Raw genomic sequence first — 16,331 nt, 5'->3', positions numbered from 1 at the left:
CACCCATGTGGGAGACTTGGGTTGAGCTCCTGGTGGTGGGCATTTGAGGAGTGAGCCAGAGAATGGAAATTCTTTCCCCTTGTTTATCTCTGTTTCATTGCCTCTCAAATAAATTTTAAGAAATTTTAAAATAGAACTACCACCACCGGTGCCGTGGCTCAATAGGCTAATCCTCCACCTAATGGAGCCGGCACTCTGGGTTCTAGTCCCGGTCGGGGCGCCAGATTCTGTCCCGGTTGCCCCTCTTCCAGTCCAGCTCTCTGCTGTGACCCAGGAGTGCAGTGGGGGATGGCCCAGGTCCTTGGGCCCTGCACCTCATGGGAGACCAGAAGCAGCACCTGGCTCCTGGCTTCGGGTCAGCGTGATGCGCCGGCTGCGGCAGCCATTGGGGGGTGAACCAACGATAAAGGAAGACCTTTCTCTCTCTGTCTCTCTCTCTCTCACTGTCCATTCTGCCTGTCCAAAAAAAAAAAAAAAAAAAAGATGGAACTACCACATGATACAGCAATCTCATTTCTGGGTATCCGAGGTCTTCAGAAAGTTCACGGAAAACATGTATTAGGAAAAAGCTATGCATGGATTTTTAAAAAATGAACTTTTAAACCATTTTCCACAAACTTTAAAAAGATTTATTTATTTGAGAGGTAGATTAACAGAGAGAGAGAGAGACAGAGAGAGGGCTTCCATCTGCTGGTTCACTCCCTAAATGGCCAAACAGTGGAGTTGGGCTTCCTCCAGGTCTCCCACATGGGGCAGGAGCCCAAGTACTTGGGCCATCTTCCACTGCCCTCCCAGGCCATTAGCAGGAAGCTGGATCAGAAGTGAAGCAGCCGGGACTCAAACCAGCACCCATATGGGATGCCAGCACCGCAGCTGGAGGCTTAACCTATTTAAACACTACAGCACCGGCCCCTCCACAAACTTATTAAAAGTACCCTCATATATAGTCAAATAAATAAATTAATTAATTAAATCACTTTTTCAAGAGATACTGCACTGCCATGTTGATCGTGGCATTGCTAACAGCCAAGAACGAACACTACGGCAGTGTCTGTGTGTGGAAGAGCAGGTAGAGAACTGGTGGTGTGTATACGGACAGCGGAATCTTAGCCCTGGAAAGGAGGAAATCTTGCCATCTGCGATAACGAGGATGAACCTGGAGGACATCGTGCTAAATGAGATACGCCAGACACGGAAGGAGCTTCCTCTCACACGCGACCTTATCACAGGGGAATCAAACGCGCACACGGAAGCAGAAGGTGGCTGCTTGGGGTCCAAAAGCGGAGGAAAAGGGAGATGCTGGTGGAAAGGCACACACCTGCAGTTAGAAGATGACTCAACTCTTGGGCCGGCGCCGCGGCTCACTAGGCTAATCCTCCGCCTTGCGGCGCCGGCACACCGGGTTCTAGTCCCGGTTGGGGCGCCGGATTCTGTCCCGGTTGCCCCTCTTCCAGGCCAGCCCTCTGCTGTGGCCAGGGAGTGCAGTGGAGGATGGCCCAGGTGCTTGGGCCCTGCACCCCATGGGAGACCAGGAGAAGCACCTGGCTCCTGGCTCCTGCCATCGGATCAGCGCGGTGCGCCGGCCACAGTGCGCCAGCCGCGGCGGCCATTGGAGGGTGAACCAACGGCAAAGGAAGACCTTTCTCTCTCTCTCTCTCTCTCTCTCTCACTGTCCACTCTGCCTGTCAAAAAAAAAAAAAAAAGATGACTCAACTCTGGAGACCCAACGCGCCACGTGGTGGCTGCAGTCAATTACACAGTCAGTTCTGTGCTTGAGATCTGCTAAGACAGTGGATCCAGGCAGAGGGTCGTGTGCATTCTCACCACACAGAGAAAAAGGCAATAAGATGATGATGAAAATGGCAGTGAGCTGCACTGAGGTAATCACGTCACACACATATGCATATACATGCATCACACATACACATACATCACACACACACATATATACATACATCACATGTATACATACATCACACATACACACATGCGTCACACATATACATACATCACATATATACACACATCACACATATACATACACATACATCACACATGCATCACACATATACATACACATACATCACACACATGCATACATCACACATACACACATACATCACACATATACATACACATACATCACGCATGCACACACATCACATATATATACACATACATCACACACATGCATACATCACACATATACATACACATACATCACTTATACACATCTATGTAGGTGATCATATCACAGTGTATAGAGTATCCAAGCATCACGTTATACTCTAATATAACCAATTTGCATTTGTCAATTCTACTTCAGTAAAGCTAGAAGGAGGGAAGACATTTAAAAAGTTGATGGGCCAGCGCTGTGGCGCAGTGGGTAAAGCCTCCACCTGCAGCGCCAGCATCCCTCTGGGTGCCAGTTCTAGTCCCAGCTGTTCCTCTTCTGATCCAGCTCTCTGCTATGGCCTGGGAAAGCAGTAGTCCTTGGGCCAAGTCCTTGGGCCCCTGAACTCACGTGGGAGACCCAGAAGAAGCTCCTGGCTCCTAGCTTCGGATCGGCACAGCTCTGGCCATTGCGGCCAAGTGGGGAGTGAACCAGTGAATGGAAGACCTCTTTCTTTCTTTCTCTCTTTCTCTTTGTCTCTCTCTCCCTCTCTCTCCCTCTGCCTCTCCTTCTCTCTCTGTGTAACTCTGACTTTCAAATAAATACATCTTTAAAAAAAAAGCACTGCCTGCAATGCCGGCATCCCATATGGGCGCTGGTTTGAGCACCAGCAGCTCCACTTCTGATCCAGCTCTGCTATGGCCTGAGAAAGCAGCCCCAGATCCTTAGGCCCCTGCACCCACATGGGAGACCCGGAAGAAGCTCCTGGCTCCTGGCTTCGGATCCGTGCAGCTCCAGCCGTTGTGGCCATCTGGGAAGTGAACGAGCGGGTGGAAAATCTCTCTCTGCCTCTCCCTCTCTCTGTCTGTAACTCTGCCTCTCAAGTAAATAAATCTTTCAAAAAATTATTTGAGAGGCACCGAGAGAGAGAGAGAGAGAGAGAGTGCCTCCATGTGCTGATTCACTTCCCAAATGCCCACAACGGCTGGGGATGGGCCAGGTCAACGCTGGGAACCAGGACTGCAGTGCAGGTCTTCGGCATGGGTTGCAGAGACTCGGCTACTTGAACCATCACTGCTGCCTCCCAGGATGCACACTGGCAGGAAGCAGGTGTCAGGACCAGAACCAGGTCTGAAACCCAGCAGCCTGATATGGCACCTGGGCCTCTTACCCTGTGTCTTAACTGCTAGGCCAAACACCGGCCCCAGAAAGGACACTTTTGAAGGAAAAATCGATCATACAAAAAACCTTGACCACAGGTGACAGCCGGAAGTGGAAGGAAGACTTGTTCCCATTCTTCTTGCAATGCTCTTGGGCAGGTTACACAATTAACAAACAAACAAACAAAAAAGGATCTTCTGCTCCTCCCTCCTTCTCCTTCTTCTTTTAAGATTTATTTACTTGAGGCCGGCACCGTGGCTCACTGGGCTAATCCTCCACCTGCGGCGCCAGCACCCCGGGTTCCAGTCCCAGTCGGGGCGCCGGATTCTGTCCCAGTTGCTTCTCTTCCAGTCCAGCTCTCTGCTGTGGCCCGGGAGGGCAGTAGAGGATGGTCCAAGTGCTTGGGCCCTGCAGCCACATGGGAGACCAGGAGAAGCACCTGGATCCTGGCTTTGGATTGGCGCAGGCGCCAGCCGGAGCAGCCATTTGGGGGGTGAACCAACGGAATGAAGACCTTCTGTCTCTCTCTCTCAAAAAAAAAAAAAGGATTTATTTACTTGAAATGCAGAGTTACAGAGAGGCAGAGGAGGTGGGGAGGAGGGTGGTCTTCCATCCACTGTTTCACCCCCCCAGATGGCTACAATGGCCAAAACTGAGCTGATCCGAAGCCAGGAGCCAGTGGCTTCTTCCAGGTCTCCCACGCGGGTACAGGGACCCAAGCACTTAGGTCATCTTCCACTGCTTTCCCAGGCCATAGCAGAGAGCTGGATTGGAAGTGGAGCAGCCAGGACTCGAACTGACGCCTATATGGGATGCTGGCACTTAGCACCAGCAGGGAGCCTTTCCCTTCCCCCTGCCTGCTGCTTTCTAAGGTCTGCATGGTCATGGCACCTCCTGCAGAGCACAGGATGCAGGGGGAGCGCCCCGATCTCCCCGGCCCCTGCAGTTTCTAGGCGATTAAAGTCAGTTAAAGACCTCAAAGCGCAGACAGAGGCATCCTGTTCCTTACCTGAAAGGAAGCAAGGATCTCCGTGATGACGGAAGGGGGGGTGAGGGACACGTGCAGCGGTCACAGCTGGGACTCCTGGGTGCGGTCACAGGAAGCAGGCCTCGTGTACGCAGGTGGACCCCAGCTCCCTGGCACGCTCAGCGTGAGGAGCAGAACTGTGGTTCTGACATCAAGCTGAGCAGCGTGGCCCTTGAACGGACTGCGGGCTCCGTGTTCTGACCGTTGCGTGTTTATCACACGTCTCTCTCCCCGACGCAAACACGCAGGCCCTCTAAAGGGACCCATCTTTCGCTTTAATGCAACACAGTCCTTTGGGATCTATTTTCCCTTCACTAGGTATTAACTTGTGATTAACAGTGTGCCTATTACAGGACTGGAAAACACCGAGTAACAGGCACTTCTGTCCATACCCCAGGCCTATTAAATTTTAATTCAGATATACACTATTGACCTGCCTATATATAAATAAAATTCCCTCCCCAAAGAGAAGAGGTGTGCCTCGTCGAGCTGTCTTGGTGAATTACTTCTATGTCTTAGGAACACAGATTGAGAACTTGCAAATGACAGGTACTGGAGGGGAGTTCAGAGAGAGGCACTCATTCATTCATTTAATAAATATTTATTGAGCATCTATTATGTGTCAGACAGGGAGCTAGGTGCCGGGTGTATGGAAATGAACAAGAAGGAATGATGGTATTTCTGTGGATCGTGCCTATTCCATTCCCTGAAACAAAGTGCATGCAATTTTGATGCTTGTATATCACTTGGCGGTCATGAGAACGCTCAGTGACTTTTAAAAATAATGCTAATTCAATTCCAAATCCGCTCACAGTTTGAGAACCTGCTGAGGGCTCCTGTGACAGTTTCACATGTGGTTATGCCGCTTGATTTAATACGAACAGCACCTTCTGTCTGCTCAGCCTCTCAGAACAGCCTGTGAGGAAGACAGAGGCAGTCACTACCTGCTAAGGGAAGAAACCAAACGAAAAAAGGCTGAGGGAGGCCAAGTGTGTACGAGGTGTCTCGCTGATCAGTGGGCAGACAGGGCCAGAGCCCATTACCATCGCAATGGAAGCATTTTTATATCAATCTAGTTTTTTTTTTCTATTCTATGCTAATGTTCTCTGTTCAGAAACTCTTAGAAATAGTTTTTGGAATGTATAGGATACACTCTGATAGACATCAGAGTCTCCAAGCTTTAAAAACAGATTTATTTATTTGAAAGGCACAGTTATAGAAAGAGAGGGAAAAGCAGAGGGAGAGAGGGAGGGAGAGAGAGAGACAGAGAGAGAGACAGAGAGAGAGAGAGAATCTTCCATCCACTGCTTCACTCCCCAAATGGCCGTGACAGCTGGAGCTGAGCTGATCTGAAGCCAAGAGCCAGCAGCTTCTTCTGGGTCTCCCCTAGATCGGAAGTGGAGCAGCCGGGACTCGAACCCACATGGGATGCGGGCACTGCAGGCGGCGGCTTCACCCCTATGCCACAGCGCCAGCCCCATTCCTTCGTTTTTAAAGAAGCGGTGTCTGTCAGTGCTGCTAACAGACAGCCCGGTCTCCACAGTTCACAACCATCTGAAAACAAGGGCGCTCTCATCTAGGAGTGCCAGCAAAAAGCATCTTTGCAACCTGCTTGCCGAGAGACCTTGAGGAAGGAAAGGACTCGGGACCATCCTAGAAGTGCCTGTTTATGGAGGCAGGGCGACGAGCATGCGCGGAAGATGCGGTGGTCACCTTCCCCACGCGCGCCCTGTGCTTTCCACCCCCACCTTTCGCAGTCTCTCCCACTGGGACCGACTTCTCTTGAGCCTCCTCCGAATCCCAGTCTTTCAGGCCACGTCCCACCTGCTCTGCAAACACCTTTCTTGAGCACTCCCAATGGAAGGGATGCTCGCGTCTGAATTCACAGAGCAAGTCATTTGGCTGCCAGCCTGCCATGACCGTTTTCATGTTTCTTGTATTGTTCTATGTAGCCGCCACGTAAGCTTTTCCTTGCAATGCTTCCCCAACTAGACTGGGAAGCCTCCGAGGGCAGGCATTTCCAGATCTGTGTCTCTGCAGCTTCTCTGGCCCCTCGTAGGGTGGTTTGCACGTAACAGATACTCAGCAAACACCTGCTTTGTTCGGAGCTTCCAGAAAGAGAATAAGGCAGCTCAGCAGAGTCGGATGTTCCAGGAGTTCTGAAAGCCCAGCACTCAGGGAATAATCAGTTATTCAGTGGCTGGCCTAATGCGGCCATCACAATGTTAGTTATCCCAAAGAGGGTTAAAAAAAAATGCAGGGGCCAGTACCTTTTTGAGGATTTAAAAATCTCGCGGAGGGGCTGAGACGCCTGCGTCCCATGTCGGAGCTGCCTGGGGTTGATGCTCAGCTCCAGCTCCCTGCGAAAGCAGATCCGGGGAGGCAGCAGTGCTGGCTCTGGTGGTTGGGCCCTGCCACCCACATGGGGGACCTGGGTTGAGTTTCTGGCTCCTGGCTTCAGCCTGGCTCAACTCTAGCCACTGTGGGCATTTGGGGAATGACTCAACAGATGGGAGCTCTCTCTCTCTCTCTTTCTATCTCTGTTTCTTGAATGTGTAAGAATTAAAAAATATATTTTAAAATCTCATGTATGCAATACTTACTATGCCTATGAACCGGTGAGAGTACAAGAACATTGTGTGTGTGGCATGGAATTGAATGATGGATGGGAAGTAGTTTTCTATGATAGGAAGTAGATTTTGTTTATCTCTGTTCCCTCAGCACCTAAACTATGGCCAGAATAGGCCTACAGAAGTATTTGCTCATTGGCCATGCCAGTCCCTCCCTCCTCAACCTAAAGTCTCTGACAGCGACTTCATGCCCCTCCCAGAGCCCACTCAGTACCTTCCACCACTGGCGCTGGCTCACTGGGGTTGGGAAATAGGCTTTGCTCCTCATCATTTAAGGATTAACTGCTCCACTTCTCATCCAGCTCTCTGCTATGGCCTGGGAAAGCAGGAGAAGATGGCCCAAGTCCTTGAGCCCCTGCACCCGTGTGGGAGACCTGGAAGAAGCTCCAGGCTCCTGGCTTCAGAACAACGCAGCTCCAGCCATTGCGGCCATTTGGGGAGTAAACCACTGGATGGAAGACGTTTTTTCTCTCTGCAGAGAGAGAGGCAGAGTTACAGACAGAGGGAAAGAGGCAGGGTGGGGGGCCAGAGAGAGAGAGAGAGAGAGAGAGAGATCTCTTCCATCCACTGGTTTACTTTGGGTCTATCCAAAGGCAGAAGCCAGGAGCTTCCTTCCCAGGCCACAGCAGAGAGCTGGACTGGAAGAGGAGCAACCGGGACAGAACCCGGCACCCCAACCGGGACTAGAACCCGGGGTACCAGCGCCACAGGCAGAGGATTAGCCAAGTGAGCCGCGGAGCCGGTCTCTTACAATAACTTTTAAAACATGATATATTATTTTTTTAAAAGATGTAGTTGCTTATTTGAAAGGCAGAGTTACAGAAAGAGTGATTTTTCCATCCACTGGTTCACTCCCCAAATGGCCAAAGCCAAGAACCTGGAACTCCATCTGGGTCTCCCACATGGGTGGCAGGGGCCCAAGCACTTGCGCCATCTTCTGTTGTTGCTTTCCAAGGTGTATTCGCAGGGAGCTGGACTGGAAGCAGAGCAGCCAAGACTTGAACTGACACTCATGTGAGATGCCAGCAGCCGGCGCCGCGGCTCACTAGGCTAATCCTCCGCCTAGCGGCGCCGGCACACCGGGTTCTAGTCCCGGTTGGGGCGCCGGATTCTGTCCCGGTTGCCCCTCTTCCAGGCCAGCTCTCTGCTGTGGCCAGGGAGTGCAGTGGAGGATGGCCCAAGTGCTTGGGCCCTGCACCCCATGGGAGACCAGGAAAAGCACCTGGCTCCTGGCTCCTGCCATCAGATCAGCGCGGTGCACCGGCCGCAGCGCGCTGGCCACGGTGGCCATTGGAGGGTGAACCAGCGGCAAAGGAAGACCTTTCTCTCTGTCTCTCTCTCACTGTCCACTCTGCCTGTCAAAAATTAAAAAAAAAAAAAATTAAAAAAAAAAAAAGAGATGCCAGCATTGCAGGCAGCAGCTTGGCCTGCTGTGCCACAGCACCAGCCCTGGGACTATCATTACTACGTTTTGAATTAGCTGGTACAGAAAATAAGTACTGTGAAAACGTTACTGAAAGAAATAACGCTTGGGGCTGAAAGTTGCCCCAGAAGTCAAGTAAGCTAAGCTGCTCATCACGCAGCCGAGAAAGCAGAAGGCAGCGGAGAGCTTGGGGTCTCACAGCCATAGAAGGGTTGAAGCCACGATGGGAAGAAGCACACCACAGATGAACAACCATGTGGGAACGGGGCACATGTGACAGGCAAGACAGCCGGCGACAGTGGGAGACTGGCCACATCAGAGACGCATTGGTCAGACGAGGGCATACACCGGGGATCAAGCTTCGGTCTTCTCCCTGTTGTCTTCTGGAATCCCCCACGGAAACCAGAATCTGCAGACGCTCCAGCCCCTGGCGTCAAACAGTGCAGCATTGCGTAGAACCTACGTAACCCTCCCTAGGATTTAAACCATCTCTAGATTACTCCTAAAACCCAATACAGTGTGAGTGGCGTGGCAATGTAGCTCTATGGCTACAGAATAATGACAGTGAAACAAAGCCTGGACAGAGTACAGACGGAACGTCTCTTTCCTGAATATTCACCACCTGTGCTTGGTCAAGTTCATGGACGCAGAACTCACAGATGTGGAAGGCTGACAGTCTTTACTTATTTTGTTATTATGTAAGCAATGACCAATTTTATTTTTTAATATTTACTTTTATTTATTGATTTTCCTCTACTTGAAAGGCAGAATAATAGAGAGAGAAAGAGATTTTCCATGCACTGGTTCACTCCCTAAATGCCTGCAGCAGCTGGGGCCAGGCCAGGCTGAAGCCAGGAGGCCCCAAGCACTTGAGCCATCTTCTGCTGTCTCCCGGGATGCCTGAGCAGGGAGCTGCATCAGAAGCAGAGGTGCTGGGACTTGAACCTGGCACTTCCATATGGGATGCAGGTGTCCCAAGAAGGCAGCTAAGCCACTGCCCCACAACACCTGCCATATCCAGGGGACTTTCTGAGTGCCCTTCAGCCTGGCCTCTCCCCTCTGAGCGTGCAGGCCCGAGAGCAGAATGTGAAGCCAGGGGAGGGCCTGGAAAGGCAGACGGCAAACCATGAAAAGCTGGAAACTGCCCCAGACCTCAGCTCTGACATCGAAACCGTCATCGGACAGAAAGGGAGCCCCAAGAAACTGAGAGCGATGACTAACAAACTATCAGAGGACAGCGACAGTGGCTCCAGGGCCAGAAGCTGCAGGGAGAGGCAGGCCACGAGGCCGCGTCACGGAGATCTGGAGCAACAGAACGCGCTGAAAAGGAGCCCTATGGAGCAGCCCTGAACTGAAGCATCCGAAGTTGAGGGAGCAGAGGAAACAAAGCAAAAAGGTTTACAAATGTTTATCTGGAATATTCTATGTCAGAGCCATACCCGTGTATATACACACACGAAGAATCTCATCAATGTGAGATTGAATAAATAAAAGCTCACTATAGATAGTAATATGTAGAACAATACCATCAGTAAGACGCTTCTATGCGATCTGAAACCATGTATTTTCTCAAGGTACATCCGTGTGCGAAGTGCGGTGCCACGGAAGGAAATCAACAACCCAAATCGAAGACTCTGCTTCCTCCTTGCCCCGGAAGGAAGGGGGTGCCTGCATTTGGCCAGGAGGACACAGCACTGGGGGTTGACACTGCCTTACTTAAGCTGGGTGCTATAAGTTAGACCTTATATTTCTAACACTATTCCATTTTTTTATAGCAGAAAATAACGGACAACCAGCTTGCCAGAGAAGTACTGATAAGAAAGGGAACAGAAGTAACGATTCTTAACCCCTTCCTAGCGACTGATCTACTCGGGAAAAGGCTGTAGGTAGGGTCGCTCCCCGGACCGCACATGGTGGTTCCACAGGGCGCAGGTGGACGGTGTGCTGCGGGATGAAGGTCAGTGCTTTCAACTCCAACTACAGCTGAATGGGGCGACCCCGGGCCCCTGATTTGCACAGACACAAAGCCTGGTTTCGCACAGGCCGGCCAGGGGCTGCGTGATGCTGAGTTTATAGAGCCCCCTCACCAGAGCCCGGCGCATGTCAGACGCTCCCTCCCATTGGCCGCTGCCCTTACGCATCTGAGTATTTCATGGGGACATCAGACTCACCTGCTGCTCCAAGGTGCTTGGGTCAATGAAAGTCACCAGATCTATAGAAAAGTAACCAACCACATCTCTCATTTTACAGGCATTTCCGACTTGGAGGCACAGAGAACAGAGAACTTGGGGATCCACGGAGGCCTGTGGCATGCTGGTGCCCGAGGAGATGAAGGGGCTCTCGGCGTGCAGCTGGTCGCCGGTGGACAGCACCCTCACGTCCCCGCCGGGCTCTATCAGCATGTCCACTGTCAGGTTGGTGACGCTGTCTGCGGGCGGGAATGCCTCGATCACGCCCCCTGGTGGGAGAAACAGGGAGTTGTGAAAAGTCCTGTTCACAAGGACTCGCTCATTTGCGGAAAGAGCCCAGGCCTGGCCAGATGGACCTGGGCTCAGATTCTGTATCCTCCACGTGCTGGGAGACTTTGGCCCAGTAGCTTAAGTTGTTTGGACTTCTTTTTTTTTTCCATCTGTAAAGTGGGTGTAGAGTCTGGGGAATCTTATATTGTGTCTGCAGGATTTAGTCCAATGCTTGGCATATAGAGCAGGGCCCACGGAGGGGTGGCTTTGATTCTGATCATGACTGTGATGGCACATAAATATCGAGTCTACGCCCACTGCTCGATAAACAACGGCCCTAAAAGGTTCTGGTCCGATCCCTCCAGGGGCGTTAACTGCCCATGGTCCATGGGTTGTATCCTGGAGACCAGCAGGTTCCTTCTATTAAACATCACTGCTTTCTAAAGGTTTCTTAGGCTTGGGCGGTGAGCAGGCATACAGCACGCTGGACATCAGGTCCGTCAAAGGACTCTTGGAGACAGCCAGTAGCAAAACACTTTTAATAATATAGAGCCGACTGGCGCCGCGGCTCACTAGGCTAATCCTCCGCCTTGTGGCGCCGGCACACCGGGTTCTAGTCCCGGTCGGGGCACCGGATTCTGTCCCGGTTGCCCCTCTTCCAGGCCAGCTCTCTGCTGTGGCCCAGGAGTGCAGTGGAGGATGGCCCAAGTGCTTGGGCCCTGCACCCCATGGGAGACCAGGAGAAGCACCTGGCTCCTGCCTTCGGGTCAGCGCGGTGCGCCGGCTGCAGCGCACTGGCCGCGGCAGCCGTTGGAGGGTGAACCAACGGCAAAGGAAGACCTTTCTCTCTGTCTCTCTCTCTCACTGTCCACTCTGCCTGTCAAAAAAAAAATAATAATATAGAGCCAACCACAATCACCTCAGCCCAGTTAGAACGGCTGTCATCCAAAAATCAAAAAATAACAAATGCTGGCGAGGATGTGGAGGGAAAAGGTACCCTAATCCACTGTTGGTGGGAACGCAAACTCATACAGGCACTAGGGCAGACAGGATGGAGATGCCTCAGAAATCTGAAAACAGATCTACCATACGACCCAGCCACCCCACTCCTGGCAATCTACCCAAAGGAGCTGAAGTCAGCATATGAAAGTTATCGCTAACCCATGCTTATTGCAGCTCAATTCACAATAGCTAAGATATGGAATCAACCCAGACGTCCATCAGCTGATGAATGGATAAAGAAATTGTGGTATACATACACTATGGAGTACCACTCAGTCATAAAAATGAAATCCTGCCTTTTGCAACACAGTGGGTGCTACTGGAGATCATTATGCTTAGTGAAATGAGCCAGTCCCAAAAAGGTAAATATCATATGTTTTCCCTAATTTGTGGTAGCTAATACACAGAGTATAAAAAAAGTAATGTATACTGGGTAAAGCTGCCGCCTGCAGTGCCAGCATCTCACATGGGCATCAGTTTGAGTCTCAGCTGCTGCACTTCCGATCCAGCTCTCTGCTATGGCCTGTGAAAGCGGTAGAAAATGGCCCAGGTGCTTAGGCCCCTGCACCCATGTGGGAAACCTGGAAGAAGTTCCTGGCTCTTGGTTTCAGATGGGCACAGCTCCAGCTGTTGTGGACATTTGGGGAGTGAACCAGCAGAAGGAAGACTTTCTCTCTCTCTCTCTCTCTCTCTCTCTCTCTCTCTCTCCCTTCCTCTTTCCCTCCCTCCCTCCCTCTTTTTAACTCTGCCTTTCAAATAAATACATCAATCTTTTTTTAAAGTAATGTATATGAGAGAAATTGACATTTTGAGATTTGATTGCTTATAGCCCTTGTCTGTACTCTATTTCCTACTCACTGACTGCTTTAGTGGTAGGTTATGCTTGTGATTATAAAGTATATTGAAAGTATGTAATTATAAAAATTAAAAAGAAAAAACAAGAAAGGAAGGGGGAGAGAGGGTGCGAGTGAAGGAAGGAGGGAAGGATGAGAAGTTTCATTATGCTCTTAAAACTATATATCCTGGGGGCTGGTGCTGTGGCGTAGCAGGTAAAGCTGTCACCTGCAGTGCTGGCATCCCATATGAGTGCTGGGTCAAGTCCCGGCTGCTCCACTTCCGATGCAGCTCTCTGCTATGGCCTGGGAAAGCAGTAGAGGACGGCCCAAGTCCTTGGGCCCCTGCACCCGTGTGGGAGACCCGGAAGAAGCTTCTGGCTTCAGATTGGCCCAGCTCTAGCCATTGTGGACATTTGGGGAGTGAACCAGCACATGGAAGACCTCTCTATCTCTCTCTTTCTCTTTCTCTGCCTCTCTGTAACTCTTTCAAATAAATAAATATATTTTTAAATAATGTATATACAAAATAAATATGTTTTATTTATATAAATTTAAAAATTTTAAAAAAAATGAAAACCAGAGAGCCAGGAGGTGCTACCGTTTATGAGAAACAAGTGTGCTGATCAAGACAGCTTTGTCGTCTATCATCTTCCAAATACCCCAAATCACCAAGGCCAGTCGGATGCTCAGCGACAGCAGCCTGACTTTCCTGGCTGGTTTGGGGCTAACTTGGTGGTATCCACAGAGATTACAAGCCCCGATGTTCTGCTGTGAGGCCTCACTTGTAAATCTTGCAGTACGTAGCCCTTTTGTCAGAAAAGCACTAGAAACTATTACTTGTAAAGAGTTGGGCAACTTCAAAGTCAAAACAACTATGTGTGCCCCAGACAGAGTGACCTTTAGAGCTTGACATCAAGAGGAACTTGGGGGGCCGGCGCCGTGGCTCACTTGGTTAATCCTCCACCTGCGGCGCCGGCATCCCATATGGGCGCCCCTTCTAGTCCCGGTTGCTCCTCTTCCAGTCCAGCTCTCTGCTGTGGCCCGGGAGTGCAGTGGAGGATGGCCCAAGTGCTCAGGCCCTGCACCCGCATGGGAGACCAGGAGGAGGCACCTGGCTCCTGGCTTTGAATCGGCACAGCGCCGGCCATAGCAGCCATTTGGGGAGTGAACCAACGGAAGGAAGACATTTCTCTCTGTCTCTCTCTGTCTATAACTCTACCCGTCAAATAAAATTTAAAAAAGCGGGGGGGGGGGGACTTGGTGTCTGTCCCACACATTTGCTGGGGGGGGGGGGTGGGCAGCAGGTGCATGGCCTCTGCCCGTGGGTGTGGGCCACAGGCTTGGAATGAGGTACTCGGCTAAGTTCTGAGATAGTAGCCATTCTGGAGTGCAGCCACCTGTTGCTTCAAACAAAAGGCACTTTCCTTCAGAGTCCGCGAGTTCGGCCAGAGGCGGCCCTAGTGAACGCTGTTTCAGGAGGAAACTTGACTGGGGGGAGTACTCAGGCAGTGCCTGATCCACCTGTTTGGTCGGAGGGAGATGTGCTTCTCTTCAGATGAGGGCTCCTGGTGCCTACCGTGCCTGAATACCAGGCGTTGGGATTTAGCAAGGCAAACGCAATAAAACAACAACAAAATCCACCAAACCAAACCAAATAACAACCTAGTGAGGGAGGAACAGCCAGAAAAAGATCTTCTATCCTCTGGTTCCCACTTCAAATGCCGATACCAGGAGCCTGGAGCTCCGTCTGGGTCTCCCGTGTGGGTGGCAGGGGCCCGTACTTGGGCCATCTTCTACTGCCTCCCAGATGCCTTAGCAGGGAGCTGGATCAGAGTAACAGCACAAGCAGGGCCTCGACCCACCGAGCCACAGCGCCTGCCCCAGGGCTGACTCTCGGGCTTTGACTTTACTGTCTGTGGGGACGTGTAGACTCACAGAGTTAGAGCTGCGGGGGCATTGGCAGTGACACTGTATGGCTCCCTTGTCAGCCTTCTTGTTAGGCGACTGACATCCACCTGTTGCTTAACTGCTTCCTTATGGGCGTGGCCTGTGCACCTGCCTGGCCTGTGCGCTCCAGCAGCCACCACAACACAATTCAAGACACCTGTGGCCTTCTGTGGGCTTATCGGTGCATGGGCAGAAGGCTGTGCCTCAGTTTCCTCCTCTGTAACACATGGGCGATGATGGCACCCATCTCCCGGGACTGTGGGAGCAGAAGAAACGCATTCACGCACACATCCCGAGAGCCATGCCTGGCCCAGAGTAAGCACTGTCCGTGCCGCCACCACGCCGCGGCTGCTCTTGTGATCACGTGACGTCTGTTCACCGGACTGTTCTCATCCCTGCAGCGAATGGGGTGGGAAGGGGCCTTCTGTGGCCTGTAACACTGGCCCCTCTCCTCGTTCACCTGGGTGGCCCATAAGGACACCCGCCTAACCCTGCAGTCCCCCAGAGAGCGAGGGCACTGGCCTGGGCCCCTGTACAGCACCCCACAGGGAGCTCTGTGCCTGGGGAGGAGGCTCTCACACTCCAGTCACTCCATCCCGAGGTCGTGAGAAGATGAAGGTGAGGGAGGAGGAGCAGGATGCCAGCATCGGAAGGCGGCGGTGAGAACCCTGCTCCGGAAATTCCACCTTCGGAACTGACAGTGGTGGAGGCTTCTGTGTGCGCATGAGCGGTCTTCAAAAGAGTGTGTGGAAAATGGAAGAAAAGATTAAAAGCTTATTTTTGTGCCCATATAAAACCTTTGCATAGTTTTTTCTTTGCTTTCTTTTTTGAATTTGAGGGATGGGGGAGAGGCTGAAGACAGAGAGAGAGAGAGAGGGGGAATCTTCCACACATTGGTTCACTCCTCAAAGAATATCCACAATGGCTGAAAGTGGGCCAGGCTGAAGCCAGGAGCTGGGCGTTCAGTCCAGGTCTCCCATGTGGGTGGCAGGGACCCAAGTACTAGAGCCGTCACCTGCTGCCTCCCAGGGCGCTCATTAGCAGGAAGCTGGAGCTGGGACTTGAGCCAGGTACTCAGATAATACAGGTTGCGGGTATCCTAAGAAGAGTCAGCTGCTGCAGCAAACAGTGGCCCCCTGGGGGTAGGCCAGAGGAAACGGGGTCTCCGAGAGCCCCAGGGCCCTTGCTCGAGGCCGTGGTGGAAGTGCAGACCCCGGCCCCCTGATCCCAGAGCTCACCCCTCTGGGGAAGCCGCTGTTGCAGGCAGGGCCGGGAATCCTGAGCAGTCCAGGAGCCAAATGGGCTGTGCTCTCCTCCTATTTACTTAAGAGGCTGGGTGCAAGATAAACATGTAGGCAATGCTTCTGAAGAGAAGCCAGGTCGGCTGCAGGCGCTCTCTGTCTAAACCAAAGCAGGAGGCGCCCCGGGTCCGACCCAAAACCCCGAAACTGGAACGCGAGGTTGCGGAGCCCCGTCCCCGGCAGAGACGCTCCAGTCTTATTTACCTTGGCTGAGAAACGTCTGCAGGAATTTCCTCCACGTCGGGAAGCGTCTCGCGTTGACTGGCTGTGCGTGCTGTGCTAAAATGCCCGCCAGCTCCTTGGAGATCTTCGCCAGAGCCGGCTCCTGCAGAAACAAATTAAATAGAACCACAAGCAATTTTACTACAGAAATGAAAACTGCTTGTGGAGTGATTAAAAACCAGGCCTCCAACAGGCAAAAAAAATATGTGG

At 51.7% G+C, this 16,331-nt stretch overlaps 1 protein-coding gene across 3 annotated transcripts in view; it reads right to left on the bottom strand.

Annotated features, from left to right (window-relative positions):
* IQCH (IQ motif containing H) overlaps positions 1-16,331 on the bottom strand; it is a 232,755-nt gene that overhangs the window by 53,657 nt on the left and 162,767 nt on the right. For all 3 annotated transcript variants that reach the window (XM_008268850.4, XM_051821802.2, XM_051821803.2), the window contains 2 exons: positions 16,104-16,224; positions 10,526-10,812 (listed from right to left, as the gene is read on the bottom strand). In XM_008268850.4, the coding sequence (XP_008267072.2) occupies positions 10,526-10,812; positions 16,104-16,224 (408 nt within the window). The remainder of the gene's footprint in view (positions 1-10,525; positions 10,813-16,103; positions 16,225-16,331) is intronic.

The sequence above is a fragment of the Oryctolagus cuniculus genome, chromosome 12 (assembly GCF_964237555.1).
Source record: "Oryctolagus cuniculus chromosome 12, mOryCun1.1, whole genome shotgun sequence".
In the NCBI taxonomy this organism is placed as follows: domain Eukaryota; kingdom Metazoa; phylum Chordata; class Mammalia; order Lagomorpha; family Leporidae; genus Oryctolagus; species Oryctolagus cuniculus.
This window is presented reverse-complemented; position numbering and strand designations above follow the sequence as displayed.